The sequence below is a fragment of the Engraulis encrasicolus genome, chromosome 2 (assembly GCF_034702125.1).
Source record: "Engraulis encrasicolus isolate BLACKSEA-1 chromosome 2, IST_EnEncr_1.0, whole genome shotgun sequence".
NCBI lineage: Eukaryota > Metazoa > Chordata > Actinopteri > Clupeiformes > Engraulidae > Engraulis > Engraulis encrasicolus.
The window spans coordinates 54,967,624-54,980,857 of record NC_085858.1 but is presented as its reverse complement, the minus strand read 5'-3'; the positions used below and the strand labels follow the sequence as shown (position 1 = coordinate 54,980,857).

At 46.2% G+C, this 13,234-nt stretch overlaps 1 protein-coding gene across 1 annotated transcript in view; it reads left to right on the top strand.

Moving 5' to 3' along the window:
• The window catches only part of LOC134441705 (TBC1 domain family member 10B-like), a 37,847-nt gene that overhangs the window by 2,289 nt on the left and 22,324 nt on the right, over nucleotides 1-13,234 (top strand). The window contains exon 2 of the mRNA XM_063192099.1: nucleotides 5,235-6,439. Within this exon, the coding sequence (XP_063048169.1) occupies nucleotides 5,262-6,439 (1,178 nt within the window). The 5' untranslated portion in view covers nucleotides 5,235-5,261. The remainder of the gene's footprint in view (nucleotides 1-5,234; nucleotides 6,440-13,234) is intronic.

Below are 13,234 nucleotides of genomic sequence, written 5' to 3'. Positions count from 1 at the left end.
ACCATCTTAGCTCAATCTCTTTTCATTCTGAGGCATACAAGAGACCTGTTTTTGGACAGTGTGATGGTGTTATAGCTATTTTTTGGAAGTGTTTGGTGGTTAAAATGATGCAATGAGGTGCATCTCATTAGCCAAAAATATTGCAAGGGCACATTTGGCCACGAGAATGCACTTCACTACTTCCTTAAGTACCCGAAATAAGCACAAGATTTACTATATAACTGTAAATATACAGCATGACCTACATCTGTCACTGCAACCAATGCTGTGGTTGGGCCTGTGCCTGGCTGGGCCTGTGCTTGTTTGTAACCTCACACGACTCGGCCCAGCCCGCCAGCCAGCCCTTCATGAACCCGAGCAAACGACTCTCACATGCGTCCTGCATCCGCCATCAACCTCCCACCCCGCACCCCACCACCCCACCGACTCTGGACGCGGCCTGTCCCATGACTCCACCTGACAGGCAGGGCGGCAGTCATCAGAGGGGCCGGCCCGCACTGTAAATGTATTATCTGCCGGATGGGGTTCCCAACAGTTTCCAACTTGGGGACCACTTGAAATTTTCACATATGTTCGGGGGCCCACCTCTGACCCAATAAACCATATAAGGGTCATTCCACGCCAAATCAACAAGTGCCCGCGCACTTAGGTCTCAAAAAATTCTGAAAATATTACCAAGTGTACCCATGGTACTTAAGAGAAACACTGTAAATTTATTTGAATGTAAGATGTATACTCTCCGTGTTACAGCCAATTTTACTGGGGGAGGGGGGTGCCCATTTTGTTCACACTCTTTTTTTTGTCAAAGTTCACAAGCCCCTAGCTCAATAACTAAACCATGTAGGAAGCTCAAATTTGGCATGCTGGTACATAGATAGGAATAGTTTGTTGCTAAACTGTCAGTTTTGGTCTGTATGATCCTGCACCGTCATGGCATTCCCTCAAAGACGATACAAATTGTACTGGAGTTTTTGACTGTGCTCTGTTTAGGCCCTCAGAAGACATATTTGTGCCCAACATAGCCTCATGATATTTTTCCCTTGTAGATACAAGTAGAAACACTCCCATAAAAATCTATAAATAGAAAGGAAACCCCATCAGTGTTTGACCAGAAGACGTCACAAGTCTGACAAATCATTTTGGGTGTCATTTTCAGAGCACCAGAACACCTTGTGGGATTGTCCACAGATTTTTATTTTATTTTTTTCTTCATTCTCCATGAAGTCTTCTTTTCAAAAATGCCAATGAGACTTGTCTTATGTGATGTTTTCTTTTGTAATTTCCACCCTGAACATGGGCAAAATGCAAAAATAGAGCAACATGATTTCGATAACATTTCATGTAAAGACTAAATAATCAAATGCAAATTTTGCCCAGACATGATCACCCGAGAGTCCCTGTGCAGGGGTGCAGGTATCCCTTTCAATTTCAATGATTTCAGGAGCGTTCAATGTGGGAGCAGGTTCGCACACCAAAAGAGACAGTAGGTCAGGCACAAGGAGTCATGTTGTTACTTTTTTTGACCAGCAGATGGCAGCAGAAGAAGCGCATAGAAAACATATTGCCCTCAATGTGCATGTTGCCCATGTTCAGGTTCGAAATTACAAAAGAAAACATCACATAAGACAAGTCTCATTGGCATTTTTAAAAAGAAGAATTCATGGAGAATGAAGAAAAAAATAAAATAAAAATCTGTGGACAATCCCACAAGGGGTTCTGGAGCTCTGAAAATGACACCCAAAATGATTTGTCAGACTTGTGAGGTCTTCTTTTCAAAAACTGATGGGGTTTCCTTTCTATTTATAGCTTTTTATGAGAGTGTTCCTACTTGTCTCTACAAGGGAAAAAAATCAAGAGGCTATGTTGGGCACAAATATGTCTTTTGAAGGCCTAAACAGAGCACAGCCAAAACTCCAGTACAATTTGCATCATCTTTGAGGGAATGCTATGACAATGCAGGATCATACAGACCAAAACTGTCAGTTTAGCAACAAACTATTCCTATCTATGTACCAGCATGCCAAATTTGAGCTTCCTACATGGTTCAGTTATTGAGCTAGGGGCTTGTGAACTTTGAAAAAAAAAGAGTGTGAACAAAATGGGCACCCCCCTCCCCCAGTAAAATTGGCTGTAACACGGAGAGTATACATCTTACATTCAAATAAATGTACAGTGTTTCTCTTAAGTACCATGGGTACACTTGGTAATATTTTCAGAATTTTTTGAGACCTAAGTGCGCGGGCACTTGTTGATTTGGCGTGGAATGACCCATAACTCAAATGAATAGTCAACAGCAACACAGCAACACGTTTTTTAAAACGTTTTTATCAAATTATTTAGATTTTTAGGTCCACTTGGAATACCTTCGCGGCCCACCAGTGGGCCCTGGCCCTCAGTTTGAGAATCACTGATCTACAACTTCTCATGGGGCCTTTTTCCTCTTCATTAGCCACTTATGGAGCTCCCTTGTGGGCCGGAGATTCGTGTGAGAGTCTCTTGTGTGTTGACATAAGCTTACACGGGCACACACACACACACACACACACACACATGTTGCGTGTATTTCTTAATGCACGCCACACTCTCAGCCTCTATTTCATTCGATGGCGGATTTAGAGTGATTTTTGAGACCAATGCCTGCACTGTATTGGTCAGGCATGTGTGTGAAACATCTGAGGGGGTGATGAATGAATCAACAGTTTTAGTTAAGTGGAAAGCCAATAGCACTACTCTAAACATTAACTCTGTCTGTGTTCAGCACTCCTGCGGCGGCTGTGCTCGCTTTGCTAGACCTGTGTCCACAAGGCAGATCTAATGTTTCCTATACGGGTCAATGATGTCTTTTTGCAGACGTCAGGTGCTACAACCATAACTAATGCTCATACATTAAACTAGTAATAGTTCATTAATGTACAAGCAATGAATATTTTTCTTGGATAATCCTGTTAAAAGACAAAAAAGTAATTGTAGTTATTTTACCCTTAAAGTTGTGGGATTAGTGTGGCTGTGCCATCCTAACGTCTGTTACGACAAATCATCATGGACCCATAGGCCAGTGGTTCTTAACCTTTTTATTTTAACGCACCCCCTTACCTGTGCCCACGACAAGCCGTGCACCCCCAACTGAAACTTCTACATGTGTATACGCACAAAAAAATTATTTAAGTGATAATTACAATGATTCTTGCTTGGGACATTAATCAATACCTTAATGACTTTACATGGGGACCAAAATGTGTTTAATTTGGTTTGATTTGGCCTAATTATAATGTTCGCTAGCAGAATTTTGGTCAAAACCTCAACACAAACAAAATTCCGCGCACCCCCTGAAATCTCTGGCGCACCCCCAGGGGGTGCCCGCACCCCAGGTTAAGAACCACTGCCATAGGCCATTCTGTGGTGCAGCACCGCTGAATAAAAACAAAGCACCTCAAATGGACAAATTGAACAGCTGCACATTGGGGTACACTACACTCATAACACTTTCAGACAGTGGCCCAATGTTTTGCCGGTAGCACTCCAAATGCAGCTTGGTCTGTGGGCAACACTGCAGTTGAGGAGATGGGCAGGAGTGTTGGCACAGACGTTTCTGAGTCTTCATGTGTTGGCAGTGAACCCAGCTCATCTGTCCACGCGTGCGCGCACACACACACACACACACACACACACACACACACACACACACACACACACACACACACACACACACACACACACACACACACACACACACACACACACACACACACACACCGCGCCCAGCTCATCCACCCCCTCTGTCCTCCATCATCTGTGTCCACTCCTGCTCCTGGCTGGCGATTCAGCAGCCAAGGAATGCTGTATCAGACTTAACGCCCCATGGTCTTATTGGTGACTTGGTGAAAACACACACACACACACACACACACACACACTCACTCACTCACTCACTCACTCACTCACTCACTCACTCACTCACTCACTCACTCACTCACTCACTCACTCACTCACTCACTCACTCACTCACTCACTCACTCACGCACGCACGCACGCACGCACGCACGCACGCACGCACGCACGCACGCACGCACACACACAGAGGGACTGTTAGCTGTTAGTTAGGCCCTTAAGATAGCTAGATTTTGTCAGTGTGGGTTGTAAGCTAGCATTTGTGTCAGTATTATACTGCACTGTCCAATACTGTTAATGTGGACCTGTCTTAAAGCTACTACCACCACCCTCAACACCCACCCTGAACACCCACCCGACCCCCACAGCCAAATATCTGGAGGTGGAGATGGAGGAGGGGATGGTGCCCTGAAGCGTATGTTTTCCCACACAGCTTTTTTTTCCACAGCATAAAAATAGTAAGTCACTTCTTTATTTTGTCAGTCTGCTGTATTGTGATTAACAAAAAAGGAAGTGGCTGTGGTTGGTTATAGTTGTAAATCAGACACAGTGAAGGGCGTGCAATGCATGCGTACCGGTATGTGTGTGGGTGTATACACACACACACACACACACACACAGACACACACACACACACACACACACACACACACACACACACACACACACACACACACACACACACACACACACACAGACACACAGGAGAGCAAGCGAGAGAAAGAGAGACATATCGGCCTGCATCCACTTGTGGCTCAGTGCTGATAACCTTGCACTCATTTAGCGGTGAAAAAGCATCACCTCGTCAGAGTGAGTGAGGATGGAGCATTGTTGCTATTTGTAACTGTGCTGTTCATCTTCTTCTTCTTCTTCTGTTCTGTGGCATGAACCCGAGTTGTGAAATGAAGACAAAAATAAAACAGAACATGACCGCGCCGTCTTCATTTTACAGTATGTGTGAAGGCCTCAGCCCTCACGTTTGGGAAGTTGGAGATCCTTTTTAGAGAATTGATTCTGGCGTGTGACTGTGGCAAGGTCTCACCCATCACTCATCACTTGTTTATGTTTCTTTTTTTTGCTGTCTCTCTCTCTCTCTCTCTCTCTCTCTCTCTCTCTCTCTCTCTCTCTCTCTCTCTCTCTCTCTCTCTCTCTGTGCCTCTTGCTCTATCTTTCTTTTACTTTTTCTGGTTGCTTGTCTCTCTTTTTCTCTGTCTTTCTCTATCTCTCTTGCTATTTCTCTTTTGCCTATCCCCATCTCTGGTTCTCTATATTGACTCTGTCTCTCTCTCTCTCTCTCCCCCCCCCCCCCCTCTCTCTCCCTCTCTCTCTCTCCCCCCCCCTCACAGTGCCAGCAGCCCGGAGGAGTAGCCGGTATGGCTGACGTCTCGGCCCTCACCCCGTCTCCCCCGGGCGTGGGTGACCCCTCTCTGCCTCCTGCCCCCTCCTCCCCCTGCACCCTGCCAGGCCCGGGCCTGGGACCCGGTGCGGCTCTGGGCCCCTCGGGCTCCCCCAAGCAGGCAGCCCTCATCCCCAAATCCACCCTGTACGGGGACCGCTCCTCCATGGGCACGCCCTCGTCCCCTGTAGCCGGCGGAGGTGGTGGAGGAAGCCCCATCCCCCCGCCCAAGACGCCAGCATCACCTGCGGTCCTCAAGCCTGGAGAGGTGTCCGTGGCCAATAGTGAAGGTACGCACGGAGTTGAGAGTTCGGTGGCTGCTCCGCTGACGGCTGCAGGTGTGGGAGGTGGGATGGACCCCTGGGTGATGCAGGAGGCCCAGCAGCAGCAGCAGCAGCAGCAGAAGGAGGAGGAGCTGGCTGCCTCCCCCGAGACTAATCCCAGCCCTAATCTGTACCCCAACGTCCACATCAACCCCTACAGTCCTAATCCAGCTCCCGTGGCGGTGCAGCCCCCCGCCGTCGAGGCCCCTGGACCAGCAGCCCCCATCTCCAGCACCTCCAGGCCCCTGGCTCCCTTCCCCTACACGCCCACCAATGACTCAGAGTCAGCCCCTCAGGCACAGGATCCAGCCTCTGTGCCATCAGCAGGGACAGAAGCAGCACAGGCAGCAGCAGCAGCAGCAGCAGCAGTAGCAGTAGAAGCAACACCTCCGCCACCAGTGGCCCCCTCGCAAGCACAACCGCCACAGCCGCCACCGCAAAACACCAAGCCTCCGCTCACACCCACCACCACACCCACCACCAACCCTCTCTCCACGCCAACTGCCGCCGCCCCCAAGCCAACCTCCCCCGCCACCCCGGGGGCGTCCAAGCGGGCGCTGGAGCCCCCGGGCACCCCCGTCCGGACAGACCCCCCGGCCCTCGTGGTGCAGGACTCGGGCCCCATGCTGCCCTTGCCCCACCAGTCGCGGCCGGCCCCCGACACGCTGAGCTACCTGGAGTCGGCCAGCCTGATGTCGGGCACGCTGGAGTCCCTGTCGGGGCTGGGCGAGGACGGCAGCTCCGTGGGATCCGACTCTGAGATCAATGGCATGGTGATGCGGCGCACCGACAAGTACGGCTTCCTGGGCGGGGCGCAGTACTCTGACGCGGGGTGAGTACCGAGCTGTTAGCAGCCTGCAAATAACATGCAGTCACACACGAACACACAGACATACATACATGGATCAATGACGTTTTAGGAGTAGCTCACGTCAGGGTGGTGCAATGACAGCTAATGCCACTGTTCTATGGATTGTTTTTGGTTTTATTTGGTTTTTTTTTCTTTAAGAAGCATACCCATTGCAGTACATGAAATACCAATCACTAATTAATTTATGGCAATCACTGTAGATGTCGTTATACCTCCCGTAATCCAAGCCCAAAAAAACACCATTCACCCACTTACAAACATGCATACACACACACACAGTCAAAGACACACACAAACACGCATACATACAGACAAATTACTGTACACACATACATTTTGGTTCTCACTTCCTGGGAGGGTGCAGTGTTCTGAGGGAGAGTGAGCACAAGCATGGGTGCTCATGCAGAAAACACAAATTCATCTAAATTTGCCTTCATTTCCACTGGGATTAATTATCTGCACGCTGTATGAACACAAAGATGCACAATGCAGACACACACACACACACACACACACACACACACACACACACACACACACACACACACACACACACACGGATATGCACACGCACACTCAGACACTGAATACTCAGTACATACATTCATATCACAGCACACACAAAGGTGCTCAGTCATGCAGGTATATGCTCACACACAGTGACACTCCCATGCACAAGCATACACAGACAGACACTATCCATCCAGTCACAGGCATAGACAGCCATAAAGGTATAGAGGCTGATTATTATACTCTTTTACGACACAGTAGTTGACCCCAGTGCTGTGCAAGCAGAGACGCCCAGGTAGTCAAACAGAAAGCACAAAAGACAAAGGGGAAGTGCTTCCATAAAGCCAGGGAGCACCCTCTGCCACCTTACAGTGCAAATGCACACTTAGCACCAACATTTATAACTTGTTTTATAGCCTTTTACTTAACAAGAATGTTTCACGTCTGTTTTAAAAACAATGATTTGCATTGTTGTCTGCTATGACATCGACCACTCATGAATCTGAGGCTGTAGTATATTCCAAACCTTATTACATCTGTCATTGATGAAAGGACTTTCAATGCAAGAGGAGGACAGTGTTGTCTTTTCTCTCTCGCACGCACGCACGCACACACACACACACACACACACACACACACACACACACACACACACACACACACACACACACACACACACACAGAGTCTTGCAGGCAGCAATGTTTACCGTGAGCAGGGCTGACCTATACATTGTTTACTCTGACAATCACCAGGCATGAATCCCAGGCCATATATTCCAAACCGTATTGCGTCGAAGAGAAAACGGGAGGACAGGCACTCGTCCTATCGCCTAACGATTATCACATTTTTTACTGGCTGCTGAATTCCGCATAAAACATAGGTCAAGTAAGGAAGTGAAGGACAGCAGTCAGGTTTTTTCTGTTTATTCGCCAGCAAAGGTTTCGGGCAAAGCCCTTCTTCACCATGCAATGCTGTCCTTCGCCTTCTTCCTTTATGAATGCAAGAGGAGGACACCACGGCCCTTTCACTCGGCAGTGAGTGCGTATACATGCAGTTCAGTATCCCGAATATGATCGGGATATTATGTATCCCGAATTTGCGTTTGCGCATATAAACACTTAAAGCCCTTATTCGGGATACTGAGAAATCGGGATATGCTAGGTGGAGTTCTCCGAAAGAAGACTCATGTATACACCTTATCCCGAATACAGGGGCTTCCCATGGAACGCTGTTGCTGGTATCCAGGCTACACGCATTTGAAGAGAATTCTATAACGGCCAAGAATGTAGACTGGGATATAACGTTCTGTGCGCATATAAACACATTATCCCGAATATGATCATAACCGGGATAAGCCTCATATTCGGGATACTGAACTGTATGTAAACGCACTCATTCTTGCAGGCAGCTGTGTGTATGGTGAGCAGGGCAGGGTTGACCTTTACAGGGGTAGACACCAACCAGCCACAGCGCATTAGCATTAGCATTATCCTAATGTAATTTGAGCCTCAATCACATTCTCCAATCAGCCAGCCAGGCCCGGAGCTGCATGCGGACGGAGCGGAGGTGAAGGATACTGTAGCCGTCTGCCATTTAATGTGGCTGCTTACAGGCCCTCAAGACTGAACTACGCTGCACTATAAACCTAGGGCCTCATATGCAAACACTGCTTACGTGCAAAAGAAAGGGGGCATGAGAGAAAAGCTAGAGATGCACCGATCAATCAGCCGCCGATCATAATCGGCAGATTTTGGCAAAAACTTCTTGATAGGCAATCGGCATAAAGTGATCAGCAAAAAGCAGATTACGAGATATTAAATCTGGAGCTAGTTGGCCAATGTACATACAGTATGGCCTATGCAAATTGTAAAAAAAAAAAAAAAACTAGGAACGATTTCTGTGATCGGCAGTGATCGGTGATCCGTGAAATCATGATTTTGATCGAAGGAGGATCGTAATCGTGATCGGCCCAAAAAAAGCTTAACGATGCATCGGTGAAAAAACCATGGGGGTACATAGATAACAGGGAATGACACATACAAAAATATTGAACAGTGCAATTTAGGGCCAATGATGATGGGATGTGGGTTTTTTTTTGGAGGCAGGTGATGAGGTAACATCCTCTGTCAGCAGCTTATGGGTTCCTGGGTGACACACAAGCAAGTAGTTTGGTCAGCAGTTTAACTGGTGTGGGAGCCGCCTGAGACACAAGGGGCCGGTCAGTCTGAAAACGGCTACACAGGGTTTCCCTCAGCAACTCACAGTTAAAGGGGTAGCATGCTTGTAGCATGCTTGTAGCATGCTTGTAGCATGCTTGTAGCATGCTTGTAGCATGCTTGTAGCATGCTACACGGATCCATTGACTTTCACTAGCTCAGCGACATGCTCCCTCTTTTAACTTGTCTCTAAGCAAGACAACGGCTTACTTGAAAAATAAGACACTTTACCACCTTTATAAACCCCAGCCAATGATTTTAACTGTATTAAGCCCCAAAATAGTGGTATACCCAGTTAAAACGGCCTCCTTGACAACAAATACTTAGATCACCTGTGAGATTAAGATTTTGTACAAGATGGCCTCCTTGAATACAAATGCTTAGATCACATGCAAGATTAAGATTTTGTATAGGAAATGAAACATCCAAGTTTTTTTTTTTTATTCTTTTTTGTTGGGGGGTGTCATATTTCATTTAAAACTGCATCTTAATAATCATAATAGTATTAATAATCATAATAGTCAGGCACGTGTCTGACTAACAAATGCGCTTTCCGAAGCTCTGTAGATTTGACATAAGTGGTGTTGCTTCTCTTCCATGTTAGTTTGGCCAAACATGACGTGCCATAGGGTTAGAGAGCACAGCACATGCATGTGGTTTGGGTGAACAGGAGACTCAGATTGCTATTGCCTTGTGAAGATAAAAGGCAGGCTGTTGAGTGCAATGCCCTTGGTTTCTTTTGATGGCAATCTGAGGTGGACTTTGTTAGCGGGCCTCTGGGGACTGGGTCTCGCCTACACATGCATGTGAGAGAACGACACACACGCGTGCGCACACACATAGTTCACACATGCACAAGTGCACACACACAGTCACACATACGTGCACATACACCCACACACATGCACAAGTACACGCACATACACATGCACACGCGCACTCAGACACGCACACACACACACACGCACAAGTGCACGCACACACACATGCATGCGCGCACTCAGATACACACACACACACTTACTTTCTCTTTTCTCTGCCTGAGTCTGCAGTCTCTCCTTCAGGATCTGTTGCTTCCGCCCTCTCTTCCCTTCTTCTCTTTCCCTCCCTCTCTCTCTCTCTCTCTCTCTCTCTCTCTTTGGCATATAATCTCTATGGGCCTTGTGTTTCCTGTGAGTCTGCTGTGATGTTGGTTATGACATGAGCGAGTGCTATCAGTGGTGTTGTAGTGTGATGATCTGCCTGCTCTCGCCATGGCCTAATGCAGCACTTAGACGCCTGGGACTGCTCTGCTCTGCTCTCCTCTGCTCTGCTCTGCTCTGCTCTGCTCTCCTCTCCTCTCCTCTCCTCTCCTCTCCTCTCCTCTCCTCTGCTCTGCTCTCCTCTCCTCTGCTCTGCTCTGCTCTCCTCTGCTCTGCTCTGCTCTGCTCTCCTCTGCTCTGCTCTGCTCTGCTCTGCTCTCCCCTTAACTGCCCTGTTGTGCTGCTGTTGTTAGTCTTGTTGTCCGTTTCTCAGTAAAGTATTTCACTGAATAAGTCACAAGTGTTATCTTTTTTTATTGCATGCTTGCTTTAACACTTTCTGTGCATGTGCTGCGCTCCTAGTTAACAATTTGTGCTTAGTGTCATTTAGAGGCGCTGAACTGAACTTGAAACATTGCAGTGTAAATGTCGAGGCATAATAGTTTAATATTATAATTTCATGCAAAATTTAAGGTATGCATAAGAGTGCGTTCAAGTTGTGTATGCAATGTAAAATAGAACAGCTTTTTTCGTAAAATAGAATTGCTTTTTGACGTGTGGGAATTTGACATCTCACTCTGTGAAGCCACATGCACACACCTCCACCATTCAAAGCCATCAGCAGTGGTGGTAATGGTGTATGTCATCACAATCATCATTTGCCAACCTAATGCGTGGAAAATATTTAGATCGTAATCTACCAAGAACTTCTCCATCTAGGGCTGTCTGTGTTGGCTTGCAGTGCGAGACAGTGAATTGTTTTAGCCTTAGCTTAGGTAGTTTATACCGGTAGTTGACAGTAGGCACTTGTATCTCATGTAAGGTTCTCCTGTTCCGCCAAGCTCACCAATGACATGCAGTTCTATTATGCTATATTATATTATATTATATTATATTATATTGTCGGTCGTCAAAACCAATGGCCTCTTTCCCCACCTAACACCACGCTAGGTTCAGATGTATGGCCTGTGGGGCAGTCTTGACAGTTCAGGCGCTGTGTCAGCATTTTCCATCTTCCTCCTCCTCCTCCTCCTCCTCCTCCTCCTCAGCTTTTTATCTTACCAGTGCATACATCTGTTCAGGATGAGGAAGGGGGTAGTCTTACAGCTGCTATTGTTTTTATTTACATATATCCTGCAGAAATAGCAGCGTAAGCAGCGTTTGTTGCATACCTTCAATTTGACGGCTTGACAGTTTTTGCTTCAGCAACAGTTCAAAGATCCATGCACAGCTTCTAGGTTAAGGCAGGAGTGTTCAATACTTCAAAAGAAATAATTTAGGTTCGCTCTGGCATCAGCTTTTGCTTTAGTTTCAGCATGTTGAGAGCAGACCTGAGGTGCCATGACCAAGCACTAAGACTTCTGTAGATTTCCTACTGAATCTTTGCGTATGTGAAAATCTGAATCTAAATTTCACAAGAAATGTAATACAAGTCCACTTTTCCATGTTAAATCAGTCTTGGTACATCTGAACATTCGCATGAAACGTTGCTCATAAAGCTTTTTTGTGCGTAAGCAAGCATTGTACATGAGGCCCCCAAGCTGCCATGGCCAAGCACTAAGCATACTACCACCTACTTTTATGAAATCTTTACTATTTCATTTTGAGTGTTTCCTGGCTGAAACGAAGCAGAGAGCGGAGGTTTGATAGCAGCGAGTCTTAAAATCTTATTACCATGAGCCAATGAAATGCAATTTGCTGTACAGGTTATGCACCAACAGACAGAGGTGGTCATTCAGTCGAAGGAAATAGGGATGCACGATACAAATTTTTTTGAAAACCGATACGAGTAGTAGTACTTGCCGAAACCAAGTACCGATACCGATAGTTTTCCCGTCAATAGAGATGCTCCGATCACCATTTTTTGACCCGATCACCGATACCGATCACCAAAAATCTTTGTCTGCCGATCACCGATCATTGCCGATCACAGAAATTATATTCTATTTTTTTTAATAGCCTATTAATTATCCTTATTGAATATTTCTGCCCATAAACCAATCAATCTTAATTTGCACATGTCGCTTTCACAATGTAGGCCTATAATTAGGCTATTATTATTATTATTATAATTATTATTATTATTATTATTATTAGGCTATTATTATTATTATTATTATCTTTCAGCTCTTTCAGACTAGTGTTGGTAATATAGCCTACAAGTAAGTCTACAGTATTAATCAATTTATAAGTTATTGCATATAATTACTAAACTATTTAAGATTGAATTGAGACTGAAACATTACATCAATTTATAAGTTATTGCATATAATTACTTAACTATTTAAGATTGAATTGAAGCTCAGACACCTGGATCTCAGTCTCTCGTCTTCTGCATACGAGAAAAAACCCTGTCGCTTTAAATGAGCAGCCTCGTGAGGAGAGCCCCTCCCCTCTCTGTCACTCACTGTCCACAGCTGCAGTGCTCCGCGACCGTTCTGCTCTCTCCCTCTCACCTCACCTGTCGCCGTTTGGCGTTTCAGCGACTATCAAACTAATCGACTGACTGTCAATTACAACTTTGAAAACAATAACGTTGGCATGCTTGTGCGGACAACGTGAACTTGTCGCGTGCTGACCGAGGCAACTACACAGGTTATAACGCAAAATGGCTAACGGGCGAGAAGAGAAGTAGTCTATCGCAAATTACATTGTGACTGAAACGCTTGAGATTCTACATAGGCCTACACAAAACAAGAAAAAAACTTCACTTGAAAGAACAGGCAACACGCACAACACAGCGTGTCTGCGAGGAAAGCTCTTTCTCTGTAACACTGTCATAGAATGT